A 21,631-nucleotide genomic window follows, 5' to 3' on the forward strand; every position below is an offset into this window, starting at 1 on the left:
GACATTTGCTCCCACATCCAGGATTACTACCATTCGATGTGTCATTGCCATTGCAGCCCATCATCATTGGCAAGTGCACCAACTTGACATCAAGACTACCTTTCTTCATGGGGATCTGCAGGAAGAAGTCTATGTCACTCAACCTCCTGGTTTTGAGGTTGTTAATTCTGAAAATAAGGTATGCCGGCTTAGAAAAGCCCTTTATGGTTTGAAGCAGGCACCCAGGGCATGGTATGCCAAAATTCATGCACACTTACTATCCCTTGGTTTTCTGAATAGTCCCGACAGAACCCACTCTTTATTTCCATGGGAGTGGATCTGATTTTTTAGTGCTGATTTTATATGTGGATGATATGCTTCTCACGGGCCCAGATACTCAGCAAATTGCAGCTTTCAAGGCTGACTTGCAGCAGATTTTTGACATGTCAGATATGGGACAGCTCCATTATTATTTGGGCATTCAGTTTGCTCATGTTGAGGGGGGTATCATGATGTCTCAGTCCAAGTATGTCCAAGTATATTGGACAGCTCCTTGATCGTTTTCAGTTTGAGGATTGCAAGCCAATCTCTACTCCAGTGGACCCTGGCTTCAAATTCTCAGCTCATGATGGGAGCCCACCATGTGATATCACTCTTTATCAGTAGGCTGTTGGATGCCTTATTTATTTATGTCACACCAGACCTGACTTACAGTATGCAATATCTCAGCTTAGCAGATTCATGCACATGCCCAGTTCACAGCATTGGCAGGCAGTGAAGAGAGTCTTCAGATATCTCAGAGGCACTCAGGATTTAGCCCTCTTCTATGTGGTGATCAGGGTTCACTTACCATGCATGCTTACACGGATAGTGACTGGGCAGAATGTTCCGACACCAGAGTGTCACATACTGGCAATTGTTTTTTGCTTGGCAATTCATGTATTTCTTGGCTCAGCAAGAAGCAACCGACAGTTGCCACGTCTAGTTGTGAGGCTGAGTACAGGGCAGCCTTCACCGCTACAGTAGAGTGTGTTTGGCTTCGACAGTTACTTACAGATCTTGGTATTTGCCAGACATCCTCCACTATTGTCTACACTGACAGCCAGAGTGCTTTGGCCATTGCGCGTAACCCAGTGTTTCATGCGCGTACCAAGCATATTGAAGTTCACTATCATTATGTTCGGGAGCGGTTGTCAGCAGGCGACATAGAGTTGTCCTATCTTCCCACAGAGGACAACATCGCAGATATGTTTACAAAGGCCCTTCCTCGTCCCAAGTTCGAAGACTTCCGACAGGCTTTAAACTTGGTTCCCTTTGTTACATGATCTGACATTCCTTGTACATTCATAGGTGGCTATATCCTTTTGGATGAACATGTGCCACCATGACCAGAAACTACTAGGTATTCTGAGACGTTTCCAGAGTACTTCAGCCCATCCCATGGAGGGGGGTTTGTAGGCCATCTTTTGATGGTTCTAGTGATGCCCTATAGGCCATGGTATGTGCCTTGTAGGCATAAGTGTAGGCACTTATTGTGTTAGTGCTTACTATGCCATGTAGGACACTTAGTCCTATATGACACCTAGGACACTTAGTCCTAGGCCTAGATACAAGTACTTTGTACTTGTGTTTAGGAACCTTATCTATCTAAGTTGACGTGACTTCTTCTTTGACTCGTCCTGTACTGCACACTCTCTCTCTCTCTCTTCGTTTAGCATCTACAAGAGATACTTGGTGTGATGATGCCTTTCTTATTCAGCCACAGTCCCTTCTGTTCTCTTGGTCGAACAGGAGGCAACAGATGCCTATTCATGCACGCATTGACAGATTTTATGTAGATGACTGGGCACTAGACAGAGGTGGATCGGTATGCATTGCTGCGGGGGTTTCCACTTCAGACCACTTCCCTGTTGTGCTGGCTATCTCAGAGCCTCACTTGAGAGGCCGGTCTGCCAGCATCAGGATTCCAGATGCCTTTTACACAGAGGAGGACCTTACAGAGGCAGCCCTACAGATATGGTTTGCTCATGTCCAGGGTGGGCAGCCACATCCATCACATGTAGCCGCTGCCCTTTCTGGTATTAGCGACTTCTACTGCTCAGTTGCTTGTACCAGGAAACGAGATATTCTCAGACGTGAGATTGGTGTTCGCCAGCAGTTGGTAGCTTTGCAGAGGGAAGAGCAGAAACGGCCTTCAGATGCTTGGATTCAAGAGCGCCTTGCTGCAGCAAGGGCTCATCTGTAGTTATTGCTTGATCAGAGAGCAGAGTATGCCTTTCATGCACGGGAGTCCTTCTGGATTCAGATGGGTGGTAGAGTCAATAAACACTTTTTCTCTACTCTTGGCCCTAGACATAGTAGAGAGAGTGTATCCCAGCTTATTGACTCACATGGGGTTTTACAGACAGAGCCTGATGACGTCTTACGCATAGCTTCAGATTTCTATGCCACCCTCCTTATTGCTGATCTTGAGACACACGATAGAGAGGATGCTAGACAGGCTATTTGGCAGAGTATCCCTGTGTTGGTGAATCCAGATATGCATGTTCTACTCGATGCACCTTTCACCAACACAGAGTTCAGGACTGCACTTTCAGCCCTTCACAAGGGCAAGTGCCCAGGTTTAGATGGCCTCACCCCGTCTTTTTTCATTGCATTTTGGGATATGATTGGAGACTATATTACTTCAGCCATGCAGGCCATTTGGGACTCTGGCGAGATGCCTGGGTCGCTTACAGAGGGTCTCATCCACCTTATCCCAAAAGGAGGTAGCAGAAATTTATTGTCCCAGTGGAGGCCTATCACACTTCTGGGGACTTGTTACAAGATTCTGGCCAAGGCTATCAGCCTCCGATTGCAGCCACTTCTCCCTGATCTTATTCATGACACTCAGACGGGTTTTGTGCATGGCATAAGTATTTTTGATAACATTTTTTCTTTCTGGGAAGCTTCAGAGTGGGCCATGCAGAGTGGCCAGAATCTTGCCATTCTACTATTGGATTTTGAAAAAGCTTATGACAGAGTAGATTGAAGTTTTTTGGAGGGCACCCTTCTACGCTTTGGATTCACTAATGTTTGGATAGGTGTTTCCTCTTTGTACAGATCAGCCCATAGCCAGGTACTTATTGGTGGGGTAAGGGGTGAGAGATTTCAGATTTCGAGATCAGTCCGTCAGGGATGCCCCCTTGCTCCTTTCCTTTTTTTGTTCGTGGCCGAAGCTATGAGTATCTATGTTAGATCTCAAGCTGACATCTTTGGGCTGAGACTTCCCATCAGAAGAGAAGAGGAGCTACTTGACAGTGAGTTGGCTGACGACACAGCAATTTATTTGGACGCCTCTCCACACACACTCACTTCTTTCAGGACAGCATTGGATTTATTTTGCTTGGCGGCAGGGGCGCAGATAAATTGGCATAAATCCAATGGCTTTTTGATCAGTGATGAGGACACTCCAGTTTGGGGGCTTGACGTAGGGTTCACTTGGGTTCAGAGGGGTGTGCCTATCAGGTATTTGGGCTGCCAGGTCGGCTTGGGTATTTCTACCACGCAGCAGTTTGCTCCCGTGTTGGAGAGCATCAGAAGGAAGCTTCTCTTTTGGAGCTCAGCCAAGCTGGATCTTGCCTCTAGAGTTGTGGTGGTCAACCAGGTCCTCTTGGCCACAGCTTGGTTTATATGTTCATGTTGGTGCCGTTCTAGGGACTGCATCATTCAGCTCAGAAGACCGATCAGGAACTTTCTCTGGAGTGGGCTTGATGGCACAGCAGATGCCTTAGCCAGGGTGGCTTGGGAGACCCTCATCCTCCCTACACAGGATGGGGGTCTCAATATTATTGATCCAGATTTACAATGCAGAGCTTTACTTTGCAAGATGGTGGTGCGAGGACTTATGCCAGGACAGGAACCGTGGGAGGACTTTCTTATCAGCAGCATACAGAGGTGCACACCTTCCTCAGGAGGAGACTGGATGAGCAGTGTTAGATGGATCTTCACCACAGCACACCTCAGGTCACCTTCGTCCCCTCTCATGGTTGCCATTCTGAAAGCTTGGGCCAGTTTCAGAAGCTCTCTTCGGAGGATTCCTCCTTCCTCCCGGGAAGAGATTGATAGGCAGCCCATCATGTGGAACGACAGTATTTTAGATGATCTTGGCAGGCCACTGGGTGCCTCACTCTACATGCAGTGGGCCAGGTGGGAGAGGGGACCTGCTTCTTCTTTGGGATCTTGGAAAGCTTTCCGTAGGCTTCCAGAGGAAACCAAATCAAGGTTGACAGGACATCTCAGAGGGAGTGTAGGGAGGATCTTGTAGATTGAGGCAGCCCTTCCAGAGGCTTGGATAGACACAGATGATATGCCACTCACTTCCTCCACTTGGGCAGGTACTTTCTCGAGAGGCGGGGTTCCGCTTCAGGTCTTAGCTTTCTGAGATGCACAGGAGGATGCTTTGGTTTTTAGTGTCCAAGATGGTGGCAGATTGCTCAGGTCCACAGAGGACATCTTGCTTGAGTCTGCTTTTCAGCCTATCAGGGTTGTAGGTCTTTTGATGCAGGGATCAGATTCAGAGTGGTTCTTAGACCCTGACCCCCAGCTACTCTCCACCGGGTCTTGGAGGCTCTGGCTCTATGGAGGAGTTCCCATCAGGTATTTACAGTGGGACCCCGGAGAGTGGGAGTGGATTGATGCGGGGCATCGAGAGAAGAGCATCCCCTTCTTTCGTTACACGGTCAGTAATGCCAGGAGATTTCAGCTCAGTAGTAGAGGTTGGAGACCCTCCAGAGTTTCTCCTTGGGAGACTTTTGGTATTACTGCGGATCAGCAGAGGTACTTCTGGAGGAGGCTCTGGAAATCCCACAGGAATAGAAAGATCACTATCTTCTTTTGGCTTTCTATCCATGGAGGGATTGCAGTGAACCTTTGGAGGTCCAGATTCGGAGCCGAGACCCTACTTGCCCTCGTTGCCTTTCTGCTTCGGAGTCTATTCAGCATTGCTTATGGGATTGACCTTAGGCCGCTAAGTTCCTCCCTATGTGAATCAACTTGTCCCAGAATGTCCCTAATGACCGCCAAAGTTGAAGTATGCTATGTTGTTTCTTCTATAGCTTTAAGTTTTGACCATGTTGATGCCCATATGATGGGATTCGCTGGCAGACTAGGTGGCTTTCATGGATGAGGAGGAGTTTGTGCCCTCCACCTTAGGGGTCCCGATCATTGGGATTCCTTTTGATAGGGCCTCCCCCTCAGCAAGTGTGGGGATCCTTTCACCTATTGAGTTTCCTGCCCTCAGCAGGAGTGTTTTGGCCTAGGGGAAGCTGGTCTCCTCTACTAGGTCGGGTAAGCCTTTCCACCCGGCATCCTCCTGTCGATGAGGATAGTCAGCTAGAACATACAGGGCCTAGGTGGCTTCCACACCGTTGCCATAGGTAGCTGATCCGGAATCAGCTTCATCCAGGTGTCACTGGAGGTCCTATTGATATCCTTCTTATCCAGGAACACAAGTTGGATGCCAGTGATTGCTCTAAATCTGGCAAACTTCTTTCAGGACATACCTTCAGGTCGCCTGCTATAGGCACAAGGGGAGGTACTTGCATTTCGGTCTCTCCTTCTATTTTACCCTTGGTTGCTGGTCATGGTATTATCTCACCTCTAGAGCTCAATGGATCATTATTTTGATTGGAGGCCGTAAAATTGGTCTTCTCAATCTGTATGCCCCCAACAACAGAGGAGAGCGAGTGTCCTTTTGGAAGGAGTTACTATCTTGGGCCCCCATTGCAGATTCTTGGATCATTGGTGGCGATTTCAACATGGTTGAGTTGCCATTAGACAAAAAGGGAGGCAAACAGGGTGGAATTCATTCTTTGGAGAGGGCAGCCTGGGATGCCTTTCTCTTTCAATACAGTGGTAGGGACACTTGGCTTGATGATGCCTTTCATGTTATGCCAGAGTCACTCCTGTAGTCTTGGTCGAACAGGAGACTACACATGCCCATCCATGCACGTATTGACAGATTTTATGTAGATGATTGGGCACTTGACAGAGGTGGATCTGTATGCATTTCTAATAGGGTTACCACTTCAGATCATTTTCCAGTGGTGTTGCAGATTCTTGAGCCTCATCAGAGAGGACACTCTGCCAGTGTCAGGATTCTGAATGCCTTTTATGCAGAGGAGAGCCTCACGGAGGATATTTTACAGATTTGGGTTACTTACATACAGGGTGGAGTTGCTCGCCCATCTCAGGTAGCTGCAGCCTTATCCGAAATTAGTGACTATTATCATAGAGTCGCTGATTCCAGGAGACGTGAGATTGGTATATGCCAGTAGTTAGCGTCCCTTCAGAGGGAAGAGCAGAAGAGGCCCACAGATGCTTGGATTCATGAGCGCCTTGCTGTAGCAAGGGCTCATATACAGATATTATTGGATCAGAGAGCAGAGTACGCCTTTCATGCATGGGAATCCTTTTGATTCAGATGGGTGGCAGGGTCAACAAACACTTTTTCTCTACTCATGGACCCAGACATAGTAGAGATAGTGTCTCGCAGCTTGTTGACTCAGACGGGGTGTTACAGTCAGATCCTGATGCCGTCATGCGTGTAGCTTCATATTTTTTTGCATCTCTTTTTACTGTAGATCCGAGCACATAGGCCATAGATGATGCGAGAGAGGTTATTTGGCAGTGTATACGCCTGTATTGGTGAAGGATGAGATGTATGTTTCTCTTGATGCACCTTTCACCAATGCAGAATTCAAGACTGCATTACTTGCCCTTCACAAGGGCAAGTGCCCATGGACTTACCCCTTCTTTTTTTATTACTTTTTGGGAGCAGATTGGTGATCACATTGCATCAGCCCTGTAGGGCGTGTGGGACTTTGGTGAGATGCCTGACTCAATTATAGATGGTCTCATTCATCTCATCCCAAAGGCGGGTAATAGGAATCTGGGCACTTTTTACAAGATTCTGGCAAAAGCCATCAGTATGCGGCTACAAGTTTTTCTTCCAGATTTGATTCATGACACACAGATAGGGTTTGTGCATGGCAGAAGTATTTTTGATAATATTTTCTCATTTTGGGAGGCCTCAGAATGGGGCCATGCAGAGCCGCCAGAGGATGGCCATTCTACTCTTGGACTTTGAGAAAGCTTACGACAGAGTAGACTGGGATTTTTTAGAGGGTAATCTTTCTCGCTTTGGTTTTTCAGATGCATGGATTAGAGGAGTATCCTCTCTCTTTAGATCAGCCCATAGCCAAGTGCTTATTGGGGGGGTAAGAGGGGACAGATTTCAGATCGGTAGATCAGTCCGCCAGGGATGTCCTCTTGCCCCTTTTCTTTTTTTGTTTGTGGCGGAAGCTATGAGTATCTACCTTAGATCTCAGGCTGATATTTATGGGCTGAGGCTTCCTCTTCACTGGGAAGAAGAGCTCCTGGATAGTGAGTTGGCAGATGACAGCTGGTTTTTTGGATGCCTCCCATAGGACACTCACTTCCTTCCAGACAGCCTTGGATTTATTGTGCATGGCTACCAGTGCACACATTAATTGGCATAAATACAATGGTAGATCCAGGTTTGGGACTAACCCTACCTGCCCTTGTTGCCTTTCTGCTTCGAAGAGAGTACATCACTGCCTTTGGGATTGCAAACAAGCGAGAATCGTATGGAAGGGGATTGCAAGACTTTTCAGCACTTTTGTTTGCCTCCCCTTCTATATGACCTGGGGATCAACGGCTTGGCTCACTCTTTCAGGGGCCCAATTTTTCTTTGAGAGACATGACTCGTCTTGGGCTCTACACATCCGACGACACCTTGTGGAGTCATGCTCTTTAGAGGATGTTCCGGCCACTCTCTTCAGGGCTGCTCATTTCTCGGTTCACTCTCCATGGGAGGTTTTAGCTAGCATTGCAGCATGGAACATTTAGAGAGCTAGATGGATTGAGGCTATGGAGGATTCTTAGGTTCACCCTTCTCAGATCTTGGCCAGTACTTGAATAGATATGATACACACTCTGATGGCCATATGGGCAACCATGCAGGGATCCTCTCGATCAGCCTCCTCCAGGAGAATTACTTTTCTCAGGGATTGGAGAGACTCTCCCTTCCTTGCTGAGACTTCTACAGGGTTGAGTTGGCATTTTCAGCCTCAGCCTTGGTTTCTTTCTACCTCATTCTTATGAGGTGTTTTTATTACAAGCTTAGCATGATGTATTTCCACTCAGAGCTTGCTCTAGCGAGTTTCTTTCTTACTTAATAGAAGTCTCTTTTTTGCAAAAAAAGAGAAAAAGAAAGAAATATATATATATATATGATGGGATTCTTTGAAAGATATGTACATGTTTGTTTTTCAAAGGAGTCTCTTGTTGATATCTATATATAGCAAAATGTTTGCTTTGGAACTTCAGTTCGAGAATCTTATATATATTTGGTGTGCTCTTGTGTAAGCAGATGTGAAGATGATTGGAAAATATCCTTCAGGCTTTTCTTCTGGGGTTGGTTGACATCCTTTGGATTCTTGTTTACATGCAAAAACATTCTTTGAGTCTGTATATTTATTTCCATGAAAATTACTTTTATTCTTGGAATTAATCATGGGTATCTCAAGCTTTTGGAATATGATTTTGGTTCATGATTCTACAAATATTAGCTGCACTTTCCTTCATTTTCTTTGAACATATCAAAGAGTATCTCAATATTTTGGAATATATAGTTGCTTATGTGATTTATTTTGAACAGGCATATCATCTTTTTTGGCACTTCTTTGTACCATGGCGTAAGTTCTCTTCACCATATGTCGAATTGGGGCTGAGTTGGGCTGTAAAATATGATAACTTGAGACAAAAAGCATATTGTCTGTCAAGCATTTACTGATGTTATGCTTCATCTATAACATTATTTTTAAAAATACATTGTATGCCTATTCTTATTGAATATGAGATCTTTCTATTGTCTGATTATTGTGAGTTTACATAGAGCCTACAAATGCCCATTGACAACGTCACGCATCTTTGATTCTGTATTATTTGCCTTGTTTTTAAATAAATCGTCTGGTTGTTCTGGTTCTCTTTTATCTAGCACTAAACAAGAGATATGTGAAAAAGAAAAGGAAGAACTAGCACTTCTCCATCTTCTAACTAGTGATGAAACAGATTTGGACAGGTTTAATGTCATTTAGTTTTCAAGAAGAGATACAAAATAACCAAGGTTGAGGATGAAAATTCCATCTCAACACTGTGGAAGACTCATAGAAGAAGGGGAAGTCCTTCCATTCCCTGAGGAAAGAAGCCCTCTAGAAAAAGCTGCTCGAGAGGACCCCTGCATGCCCGTCCAGATGGCCATCAGTGTGTGTATAGTGTCTGCTCATGTACTGGACATAGTCTGAGAGGGGTGAGCCTGGGATTCCAATGCCTCTGTGCATCTGGCTCTCCGTATATATCACGCTGATATACTTGCTAGTATCTCCCAAGAAGAGTTCACCGAGGTATGCACAGCCTTGAAGGGTGAGGCAGGAACATCATCAAGAGAACATGTCTCAATCAAGTGTCATTTGATAGCTATATCCCATGATGAGTCATGCCTCTCAAAGAAGACCTGAGGCCCTGAGAGGGAAATCCAAGCAACTGAGCCCCAAGTCATGAAGAAGGGGGAATGTGCAATGAGGGAAAAAAAAAGACTAGACCAATTAGACTAGGACTAGCTTACATAGCCATACCATGGCATAAGATGTGAGCTAGCGTACTAGTACTTGGAGTGATCTTTTTTGGAAGAAAAAAGATACAAGATCAGCCAAGTGGGTGGTTAAAAAAGGAGCATCAAATGTTCAAGTTGTCGTTGCAGCTGAGGGTAAGGAAGAGAATCCATCCTATGTGCTTTTAAAATCATGGGGTCATGTAGGAAATAAAGAAACCTTGTTTGATGCATTTAAATGCACAATACATTTTTATCAAGTTGAAATCGTGGTTGGGCATAGCATCTCACATGGAATAGGGTACCAATACTACTGTACATTCAATTAGTTACAGGGCACCAGCTTGCTCCATGTGGGAAAAAGTTGTGCCTCTAGACATACGGTGCTTGGATTATGTCAGCTTCATGGTGGGATGACTTGGAGGAGTTGATGTGCTTCTTGATCAGCCATTGCACTACCATATATAGGAATACTTGGAACATGTCAACTTTGTAAGTGGACCACTTGGGGAGTTGATGTTCTTCTTAGACAGTTGTGGCACTACTACATGCAGCCATTGTATGGAAGGTTGTCATCATGGCATATTCGGGATTTTGGATTCTACTGTTTGAACAAGGTTGTGGTTTGGTATGTGTGAGTTTGAATATGTTCTAGTGATTTGAGTCTTTTTAATAGACATCATCTCTTATATCAATGTACTTGTGTTTGACATCATCAGTATTGTCAAGTGTGTGTTGACTAAGTCATAAGATACGGACTCTCTACCTATAAAAGAGGCATATACAAATAACATCACGCATGCGTCGACTAAATCAGAAGATAAGGCTCATTTGCCCATAAAAGAGGCATACACTTACGGTTCAACATCAATCAATATCAACAATTTTCACCTCACAGTCATCTCCATTTGACCATATATATTCATCTCTTGCGCTACTCAAAATCTCAGCCTATCTCCTACATGGTATCAGAGCTATGAATACTTCACGTCAACATCTTCTCTTTTCGCTTTTGCTGTATTTTAATGAAGTTTACATCTCCACAAGACTGCCATTCAATGTGTTATAGTCGTTCATGATCATCATCTCATGTGGACCGATTCCTACCTATTCAATGCCTCTCATGCTGCATCTTGCTCTTCATGAACTGCCTGCTACACTACCTCTATTGTTTGCTCAGCTATGCCTCTTCATCAACATACTCACGCCCCTGTGAGTTTTTTTTTTGGGGGCAAGAAGAAGTAAATTCTATTAATGCTTGAAAAAACCATACAACCAGCTTCCAATAGGAGCTGTCGATGAAAACAAAGAAAAGAGCTAGTTGCCAGCTATAATAACAACCATCCGCTTTCGGATCGCACGGCTCATCACCTATAGAGAGTCCAAAAGAGGAGCTAGCAGCCATGCCGGTGGTCTATATGCCCAACGAATACCTGTCGCGAAAAGGGTGTAGAAAACTCCTGTTGGCCATGTCTGGCGAAAACGTTCCCTTGCTCTTGAGCCTAGAGTACCGCGCTCCCAAATGGTGCACAATGTGAAGATGATATCGTGCCAAATGGTTACTAGAGTAGCCGTCGAAGGAATCAAATGGCCCTCCATCACCCTGCTACATTTGGCCACCCATACATTCCAGGCAGTGATGCTAGAGACGGCGGTCTCCCAAACACCATCCTCCGGGAGAGTTGGTGGGCGTGAGCGGGTGGGCTAAATTGCGTCATGGATCTCAATCCGGGAAACCTACTGTCCATGTATCCTATAAGCTAGTGTGACTTGCAAAGGCGTGGCCTCTCTCTGTGAGCCAGGCCACCATCCCCCACGTGAAATCCCTGCTCATTCTCTGCATATTAGCAACAATATTGAGGGCCACCACCAAGTCCGATGTGCAGCGAGCAGCCCCAAAGACAGTGCGGGGTGGTCTCCAAAAGCCCATCCCCACAACCAGTGCATCTGCCATCAATCCGCATGTGCTCTAGCCAAGGGCCGATGGGCAGACCCCCATGTACCAATAGCCAGAAAAAGCAAGAGATCTTCCACGGGCGCAAACTCATCCAGAGGCAAGGCCAAAATCAGCCTATGACCTCTCGCAGGACGTCCTACTCCAGCCATTGGCGCTCCCTCGAAGGGACCAGAGTCATCACTGACTCAATCCCTACCCTGTGTGCCCAATATTGCATGAGGAGACATCTATGCCGAAGAGGTTGACGCACTACTGGAGGGTCCAGTGGTGAGACTGTGAGAGAACTGTCTCCATGGATCACTGCTATAGCTAGGCATGTACACAGAACCTCCATGAGCGAGCTAGAGGTCCATGCCCTAAGGTCCCATCCACTCATCCATCATCTGGTAAATCTGGTGCTCCATCATCGCGTCGAAGAGCTCTGGTGTCCACTTCTCCACCCCTATGGAGGAAAAATGGAGGATCCGGACCAGGTGGGTGCTCGATCGTACCACACTAATGCCTTCTTTACGGGGCTGCATGACCAAAATGGTCAACTCCAAGGGCATGGGGTAAGAATTCGGAATCTCCAAATAGTTCCAAGGTCCCAACCGCCAGAACTCTCACGGTAACGGCCTCCCAGCATGCATGCGAAGGCTCACGGACTCATTGACATGACCCCGCTCCCCAAAACTGTGGGAAGAGGAGGTTGAGTCCTGGCTGCCTAGAGCATTGACCTGTTGCTAAGGAGAGGTAAACGGAGGAGTCTTTTCCTTGCCCGTGCTCGCGGAAATGGGGTCAGCTACAACGCTTGGCCAGGTGCTCGAGGAAGAGTCTGTAACTAATGGAGGGGTAGGGAAGGGGGCCGAAGGGAAGGGATGGGTAGTGAGGGTAATCACCGGGAAAGGAGCAGGCCGAGGCAGCTGTCGAGGGGAAGGCACGGGAGGGGGTTGCAAAGAGGAGGCTGGCGGCTCAAACGCGAGGGGGAGAAGAAGGCCGTGTGGAGTTTGCTATTGTCCTCTGGGAAGGGTGCTGCACTGGAGGCATCTGCATCCTCTAAGGCTCCTCCTCCAAGCTCCGAGAGGCGGTGGGCACTGGGGTCTCTGTGGCCTGCTCTAGCTACGGTGGGGGGTTCTGTGACGATGGACAAGGAGTCTCTCCTCCAGAGGGGCCTGAGGGATGCCTGGAGCTCGCTACCTCCCTCTTCGAATCACGTGATACTTGTGGGTCTCCAATCGGGTCTCTCTATGACTGCATAGCTGTTTGTGCTTGCCTCTTACGGTTGGCACGATGTCATTGATTCTTTTTGGCCCACTTGCTACTCTTCTTTGCCCCCACCTTAGTCCTTCTACCCTACAAAGGTTCTACCCAGGGGGTTTGCGACTCTACCTGTTGTCTCTAAGACTCCTATTGTGTCTGCCTAGGTGGCCTCCGAGTCCCCTCCCTCTCATGTCGCTATGCTATCCCTGTGCCTACAGGGGGGAGGGATGAGTCCGGTGATGGCCACGTGTGCAATCACAAGCTAGGTGCCCTATCTGTCTACAACTAAAAACACTGGCCTAGTAAGCCTGAAACCTCCACGGGCTGACAAAGAGTACCCTCCTCCAAAGTCTCCAAGAGAATCACGTCTGGGAGGGTATCCGGGCTCTCTACCATGAGTCTGAGTCGAGGAACTCCATTATCTATCACCACTGCCGCCTCCGACTCTGCTTGGTGCTCCAAATTGAGCCAAACGATCGTCCAATGGAGGAAAGGATGGGCCCATATTCCCTCGGAAGTCACTGGGAACAAGGAACATGGTGAGTCTCCTCCACTGTGAAGCCATGATACCAACGGATGAGGTCAACCAAGTGGGGTCCCAGGAGGATAGGGCTACGCTCCAGGAGAGTCAGAGTTAGAGGCAGATACCATTCTCCCCTGTGAGCATTTTGAATTTCTGTTTGGATTGTTTCTTTTCTAGTAGAATATTCTCTTGCTGCCCAACCTCCTCATCGCTTCACAACCCAGCATTAAAATCGATTGGGGGCATGCATCAGGCCAACACCTGCAAATGCATGTGATTTGTAATTGAGTTATCTAATTCAATGTGTGACTATGAGCTGAACTTCCTTTCATCATCATGAGTTGTTGTCTGTACATCTATTCAACATATGTTTCCTTATAAAGAAGGCAACACGACTTTGTCCATACATAAGGCTAAGGCATCCCTATAACAATTTATACCTCAACTCTATGTTATTGCCTCCTCTTGCAAGCCTTTTTGTAGTGGTTTCTTTGCCATGAGGAATGGTCTGTAGTAGCTGATTTATTCAGCCTGTGCCTTCTCAATCAATGGTTGCTCCAGCACCTGTTCTCTTCTCCTGAATTCTATTATGTTTCTTCTCCTCCTCCCATCCAGCAACGACACACTCAAACTCTCCAAATGCACCTGTACTCCAAGTACTCCAAGGGCACCTGTGCAAGGAAACTGAAAGCATGGGCTGCAAGTACAGGCAAGGACGAGGGCCAGAGCAGGAGCTTCAGCATGCGAACTGTACGGCAGAAGTGTACAGCTGGTCCGGGAGGCTGATGGTGAGCTGATTGTATGGGCAGCCACGGGTCAAGGCATACGTCTGATTGTAGGGGCAACTGCAGGTGTACAGACTGTACGAAAACAGTCTGGACACTTGTACGGACTGGTATGGCTAACTCCAGATGATGCTGATGGTAGTTGTATGAAAAGCTGATGGCGGTCTTCTAATTCTGTACAGTCGTAGTAGGGACTGTACAGACTGGATGCATGGCGGGTGCAGTAGGTATGGGAGCTCAAGCTAATGCGGGAGAACAGCACACGGGCTGTAATGAGCTGAGGGAGCTGATCTCTCAAGCTCTCACGAACTATGGGTGAGAAAAAGAGTAGCCAGCAGGCAATGGAACTTTCTTCTCCGCGACAGAAGTGCAACGGGAGCACCCAGGAAGGAAGTGGGCTAGATCGACTAGCTCTGATACCACATGTAGGAACAAGAATGGAGATGGATTGTGAACACAAGAGAACAAGAAGTGAACACAAGAGAACTCCAACTGAAATGTTCAACCACATGAAGTACAAGTACACAGTCCAAGTACTAACACACAAAAATAGACTAAGTCTTAGTCTATCCTACACCACCATATCATTGTATATCTCTACACAGACAACTACAAATTATCCAAAAATCATCCACTTCATATTACCCTCGGGGAAATGGCTTGGCTGAGAGCAACAACAAAGCTATTTGTGCTATCTTGACTAAACTTTGCCTAAGGGGTTTGGGAGATTGTGACATTTTACTCCTAGCTGCTTTGTTTGCATACTGGATCACATATAAGGCCAGCACTAGGTATTCATCATTCTAGTTGGTGCGATGTCATCATGCCCTATTAGTTCCGCATGGAAACTGCCATGGTGATGGTAGAGATGGATGACGATTTGGAGGCCTGTACAATTGAAAGATTATGGGTGCTAAATAAACTCCTAATTAGAGCAATGAAACAACCACCGTTGAGGCTAGAAATGCCATCTCAACCCAGTAGGTGACTTGGAGAAAATAAGGGAGCCACTCCATTCCCTGAGATATGCTGAGGAGGCTGCCCGTGAAGATCCCTGCATACTCACCCATATGGCCATCAAAGTATATACCATATCTATCCAGATAGTGGCTAAGGTGTGAGTGGGATGAACTTGAGAGACATTGAAGGTCTCTATACATCTAGACCTCCAAATATGGAATGCTAAAATGCTCATAGAATCTCCCAAGATGTATCAATTGCATGTACAGGTATTTGTGGAAGTCGGAACATCATCCAAAGAACATGACTCGACTACATGTCATTGACTCTAAAGAGCCCTAGAATGGTCAAATATCTCACATAGAATCTAAGGCCTGAAAAGGGAAATCCAAGCTACTGATCCCCAAAGTCATATAGAAAGTAGAATGTGCAATCCAAGGATAAACATGCACTAGCTGGTTTCCAAAAAACAAGGGGGATTTCTCCAACAGCTGTTGTTTATATTGAGCATCTGTAAATATGACCTCATAAGCACCTTATAGAAGCATGCAACATAGCATCCTTTCAAAAGAGATTTCAGCCATTGGGCCACATCTGCTGCATCAGGCATTTTTACCAGGAAAAACAAAACCATTGCTTTTTGAGCCAAACTCATGACAGGAGCATAAAGAACATGGCCCGGAACTGAAACACGAAATTCTGGAACTGGTTCCTCACCCCAAGCATGATTAATTTTGGAAAACCTTCATGCAATGTGTCTGCAAAAGGCTATAGATCATGATTGAGGCAGTGCATCTGCAGCAAGCACCTGACGTCGCTTAAGATCGCTTCAATGGTACTGAAGTGGCTGCATTTGTGACAAGAAAATAGTCTTAAAAAAGAGCAAAGAGGAGAGGAAATATGGAGCTGTAAAGAAAGGGATTATGGTAGCTGAGATGTGAGGATTCATGAGACAACATTGGAAACTCTGAAAACCCTGAAAAAAGAGAGGCAGAGCTTGCGATCCCAACTGGTTATGGACAGCAGATAAAAGCAGCAACCAACAGTGAAAAGGCCGTACAAAATTCAGACTATACACAAAGGTGAGATTCAGGAACAAAAGGGGAAAAGAAAAGAAAAAAAAGGAGTAGTAGACACCCCTATAAACAACTATGGAAAGGACTATGGACAGCAAGAGGAATAGGAACAAAGTTAGGTGGAATAACCCCCACACGGAATTATGGACAGAAAAGGCGAGGGCTTCAGCATCAACAAGCTGCCAACAACTGTGCACTAGAACAGGCGAACCCTTAAGTGTATAAATGACCTACACATAGGTGGACAAAACACCCCCAAATGACCCACACCCACCGATACATACACACACACTTTGTGGGGAACAAAGGCAGGAATGAAATCAGGTCAATAGGAGAGAGGACCTTGCAGGGAAGATAGTTGCGAACAACAGCAGTACAAGACCTGAACACAGCTCGAAATGGGCCAGGAAATTCTCTAGGAGCAGTCGCAGATCTTGAAAGAAGAGGCAGGAACAGTCATGACCCACATAGAGACCACCAAAAGGCTTGGAGGGGCTGAGAACCCCCAAAGGGGGCGGTCTGACCATACACAGTTTTTTTTTTGGGGTGAAATCCATTTGTCATTTAATTACAAAAAACAGTCCCAAAGCAAGGGACGACCAGCTACAACTTTAGAAGATGTCATTATATGACAAGTAAGGGGACTGACCCCAAACACACACACATTTTTTTGGGTTCAATCCATGTAACTTTATATTTTACTAGAAGCAGTCCCAAGATAGGGAGCATGCAATTATGCCATCTGAAAATGTCATTGTAAGACAAGTAAGCAAGAGAATATATCTAACAAGCACGTAGACAATTGTAGAATGATTGCCCTAGTGACATCCGAAAGAAGTGAGACTTGAAAAAAGTTGGATCTCCAAAGACTCTATGATTTCTCCCTTTCCATAGAGTCCGGAGTCTCAAATAATGAACCCGGTGAAAAAGAGATAAGGGTGGGTAGATCCCAAATAGCCAAAAAAGCTTGCCAAAGCAAGCACAGTAGGAAACCGAGCCCAGAGATGCTCTTGTAGAAAAAGTCAAAAATCACAAGTCGCAGGGTGAAGCAAGGATTCCCTTGGAGCTAGACATCTATGACAAACAACAAGAACAATATGTTTATGCTCTTGCAAAGCAACTATATCAGGCTGCAATTGTTTGATATACATCGAGACTAGCTTCCATTTGCGACCATCACATATTCCTTGTATATTGAGAGTAACACGCTTCAGATGGTCAAGCATATTTACAGTTATGGGACAGGTATGTACAGCAACTAACGGGCTGTCTACGTTTGCATTTCCACCTCAATGTTCGGGCCTCTGCCCTAGGATGAAGCATCAGCCTGAGGAGAGGACAAAAGTGCAGCAACTTCCTCTTCAAGAAACAAGGTTTGATTTGCAGTCATAGTAGCCCAGGTCAAGCCAACACTAGAGTTTTCAGCACGTGTTTTCCCATGAGAGGATGCACCACTCCAAGTCTGAGAAGGCAAAGATCGCCTGGGGGAGATCACTTTGCGAGAAGTTTGCCATCCGTCAGTTAAATTTAGAGCAAGCTCCATACGGGATACACCATGCAATGCATGAGAAGCTCAAGAGCCAAAAAGAAAAGATTGGGGCTGATTGTGCCATCTCAATCCGGTAGAAACCTCCGAGAAAAAGGGAGAACCCCTCCAAACTCAAAGAAAAACAGTCCTCCTAGAAGAGGTTGCCCGTGAAGGGCCCTGCATGCTAGCCCATATGGCTATTAAAGTGTGAACCGTGTCACTCCAAATACCCGTGAACACCTGCGATGGGTGTATCTGGGTGCCATCCAAGGCCTCTGTACATCTGGCTCTTCAAATGTGCCAAGAGGAAATGCTAGCCAATATCTCCCAAGAGGTGTCCACTGAAGCATGCGAAGCTCTGAAGGGAGTAAGTCAATTAAATTTTGTCCTTCCCCTGAAGTGGAGAGGACAAAGGCACAGGAAGAGAAGCATTACCATTTGAGACAGCCGGGGCTTTGCCTTTGTCTTGAACAAAGAAAAACTTTTTGACCCCTTTGTTTTTTACCACAGAAGAGGCATTTGCATTCTTATTCAAAGGTTGAACCATTTCAGCTTGCACTGGCATCTGTGGAGCTCGGGAAGGGCATTGTGAAGCCATGTGCCCAAATTGCTTGCATTCAAAGCAAGCACTTGCTAACAGCCCTCACTTCAGCTTGTAAAAGGCACTCCCCATGGAAACATTATTCACAGTAACTGAATATGAAGCTGGAGTGGGATGATCTGTGTCCCACAAAATGCAGAAGTGATTCGAATTTCCATCGGGTCGCGGTGGACATACCTCCTTACCAAGGGAAGCTGCAATTTTAGGTAGAAGAGAAGACAAGCATTGAGGAAAATCTACAACTTCTACCCAAACAGGGCAACGATGCCGAATCAATGCCTAATAATCTTGAGTGGGAGACCAGGGCAAGACATGGACCATTTGCTGCCCATAGAAGAGAGGAGAGTGCTCTAGCAAAACCTGATGGTGCTCCTCATTAGCCATGATGATCTCTAAAAAGCCCCTCACTGCATAATGAACTTTTTTGACATAAGAACCACCCAGGGTTTGAGTCAACCAATTCCCCCAATATTTGGTACAACAAGCATCCGTTTTGGGAAGAAAATTATAATGGCATTCTTTGCATACTCCTTAACTGGATCAAAGATATCATCCACTTCCACCATAATGCCAGTGGTGGGAAGTGGATCTTTCCAACCCTTGCGGGTGTCTTCAAACCCTTCATGCATAACCTCATAAATAAGCTGAGCCTCAGTAGAGTCATGAAAAGAATCATCTGAATCCATCACCTGTTTTTGTTTCTTGTTGGAAACTAACGTGTCTTTGTGAAAGGTTTTCTCATGACATCTTGCTCTCGAGAGCTGCTGCTCCTCCCCGCTCCCTTGCTGCCCCCTCTCCTCCAGCCCCTCCCTCAGCCCCCTCCCTTGCTGCTCCCTCTCCTTCAGCCCCTCCCTCTGCCTCATCCGCTCCCCCTCCCCTGCCCTTAGCCTCTCCCCTCCTCCCCCTTCTCTCCCTCTCAGCCCGCCCCCTCACCTCTCAGCCCGCTGCCCCCTCCCCCGCTCCCTCTCAGCCCTGCTCCCCTGCTCCCTCTTAGCCCCCGCCCCCTCACCTCTCAGCCCTGCTCCCCCTCCCCCTCTCCCTCTCAGCCCTGCTCCCCCTCCCCCGCTCCCTACCCCCGCCTCTACCCCCCGTCTCTACTTCCCTCTCCTCCACCTCCTTCTTCCCTCTCCTATCAGCTGCCCCCTCCCCTCTCAGCCAACTTCCCCTTCCTCACTTCCCCGCTCACTCTACCCTGCTCCCTCCCCCCACTTCTACCTCAGTCCTCCTTCTACCCCACTCCCTACCCCTGCCTTTTTTCCTTCTTCCTGTCTTCTCCCTCTTCCTTCTCCCGCAGCGTTTTTTTGGAGCGGAAGGAGCCCCAAAAATGTCAGAGTCGGCCTCCTCACCTCGATTGGCGATGGATATTCCATCAGCCAATCCTACTCCACCTCGTGAAAACTATTACTTTTTCTAAAGACAAGTTGCAGATTGGATGCTTGCACCTCTCCCCCCAGACCTCACTCCATGATTGTTAGATGTTCGTCTTCTGGGACGAGGTTTTTTCTAGGTTGTTTTTGACACTCCAGAGGCTGTGAGCACTGTGCTCAAAGCTGAGTTTTTACACCTGGGACACAGGAAGATCTTCTTTGACGCCTTTGATATTGGTTTCAACCTAGTGGAGGCAGATAAGGAAATATTTTCGCTCTTCATCAAATTTCCCGGCTTCCCCAGGTTTACCATCGACTTCTTTCTGTTATTGGGGAGCATTTTGGTGCGGTTGCTGAGATCCCACCCCTCCCTGGGTTGCCATTGACTGCAGCAGAGGCAACCAAGTCTGATGGGGTACCTAGAGTTAGGATCCTCTGTAAGGATCCTAACCTCACGTTGGACCATGCTATGATCCCAGTGCCCAGATGGTTCCTTTTTTTGCCAGAGAGTAGAGATTACAGGCAGGTAGGACCAGTGCAGGATATGTAGGACCATTGGACACTTTGCCAGGGATTGCCCTAGGAAGAAGAAAAGGACCAAGAAGCCCTCTGGTACAGCTACGGTCCCACGACTTCGACAGGGGGGTGGTACAGGTCCAGCACCTGCTCCTCGGCCTTGACAGGGGGGTGGTACAGATCTTGCACCTGCTCCTCGACCTCCGCATGGCGGTCCTCCTCGGATGGTGGTGGTACAGGTCCAACACCTGCTCCTCGGCATCGATAGGGGGGTGGTACAAGTCCAGCACCTACTCCTCGACCTCCACATGGCGGTCCTCCTCAGGATAGTGGTTTAGCTCCTACTCGCCAGAGTGCTCCTCCACAAAGCGCTCCTTTCATATCGCCACCTTCTACCTCAGTTGCCTCGTGACCTTCTACCTCTGGGGCACCCGACGCATTCCAGTGGGTTACGGTTCATGTGCAGATCCCTCCTTCTGTTCACGAGGGTACACTTGTGGACTCTGCTTCACCTTGGGTGGTCCCTCCAGTCTCACCTTGCACAGTCCGAGACGCTGAAGCTTCGACCTCCTTCCCGGTTGCAGCTTCTCCTCTAGAACCAGCAGTGCCAGACACTCTCCTTGAGGCAATAGAGGTCTCCGTGGCTGTGCAGACACAGGATCGAGAGCGTCCTCACTTCCTCCCTTGGATAGGGGGAAGGGGATGGTTTACACTATTGATCCTCTTCCCTCAGAAGGGATCCTTCGCACTCCGGTGTCTGGCTTGCTTCACAGGAACTCATTTTCAACCCTGGCAGATGCTTCAGATTTCTCAGAGGAGGAGTTTGTGCCCTCTACTTTTGGTAAGCCAGTGATTGGGTTTCCTGTTGACAGGGCTTCTTCTTTAGGCGGCAAGGTTCTTTCCCCTGTTGATTTTCCGCCACTTGGTTCCATTCCTTGCTCCTCGAGCAGGAGGTCTTCCCCTGTTGAGGGGTTTGTTTCCACCATTAGGTCGAGTAAGGTGTTCCACTCTACATCCTCCCATCGATGAGGATTATTAGTTGGAACATACACGGCCTAGGTGGCGTCCCACATCGCTGCCATAGACAGCTAATCTGGGATCATCCACCAGGTGTTACTGGGGGTTCAATTGATATCTTATTTATTCAGGAGCACAAACTGGATTCTAGAGATTGTGCCAAGTCAGGCAAGTTGCTTTCTGGCCATACTTTTTGGTCGCCTGCCTTGGGCACCAGGGGGGGCACATCTATTTTAGTTTCGCAGTCGGTTCTCCCCTTGGTTGTTGGACACAGAGTCATTATTCCGTCTAGAGCTCAGTGGATTATTCTTTTGATTGGAGGGTGTAAGGTTGGTTTCCTTAACCTATATGCCTCCAACATTAGAGGGGAACGTGTCATTATGTGGAAGGATTTGCTCTCCTAGGCCCCC

The 21,631-nt window shown here is 47.1% G+C and overlaps 1 protein-coding gene across 2 annotated transcripts in view; it reads left to right on the forward strand.

Annotated features, from left to right (window-relative positions):
• LOC147897395 (uncharacterized) overlaps positions 1–21,631 on the forward strand; it is a 200,807-nt gene that overhangs the window by 164,699 nt on the left and 14,477 nt on the right. The window contains exons 6-7 of one of the 2 annotated variants that reach the window (XM_087380967.1): positions 8,414–8,457; positions 8,702–8,738. In XM_087380967.1, the coding sequence (XP_087237093.1) occupies positions 8,414–8,457; positions 8,702–8,738 (81 nt within the window). The remainder of the gene's footprint in view (positions 1–8,413; positions 8,458–8,701; positions 8,739–21,631) is intronic. The other variant, XR_015541713.1, reaches the window with a different exon arrangement.

The sequence above is a fragment of the Dipteris shenzhenensis genome, chromosome 10, assembly GCF_047967505.1.
Source record: "Dipteris shenzhenensis isolate YYH24624 ecotype China chromosome 10, Dip_SZ_1.0, whole genome shotgun sequence".
NCBI classification, from domain to species: Eukaryota; Viridiplantae; Streptophyta; class Polypodiopsida; order Gleicheniales; family Dipteridaceae; genus Dipteris; species Dipteris shenzhenensis.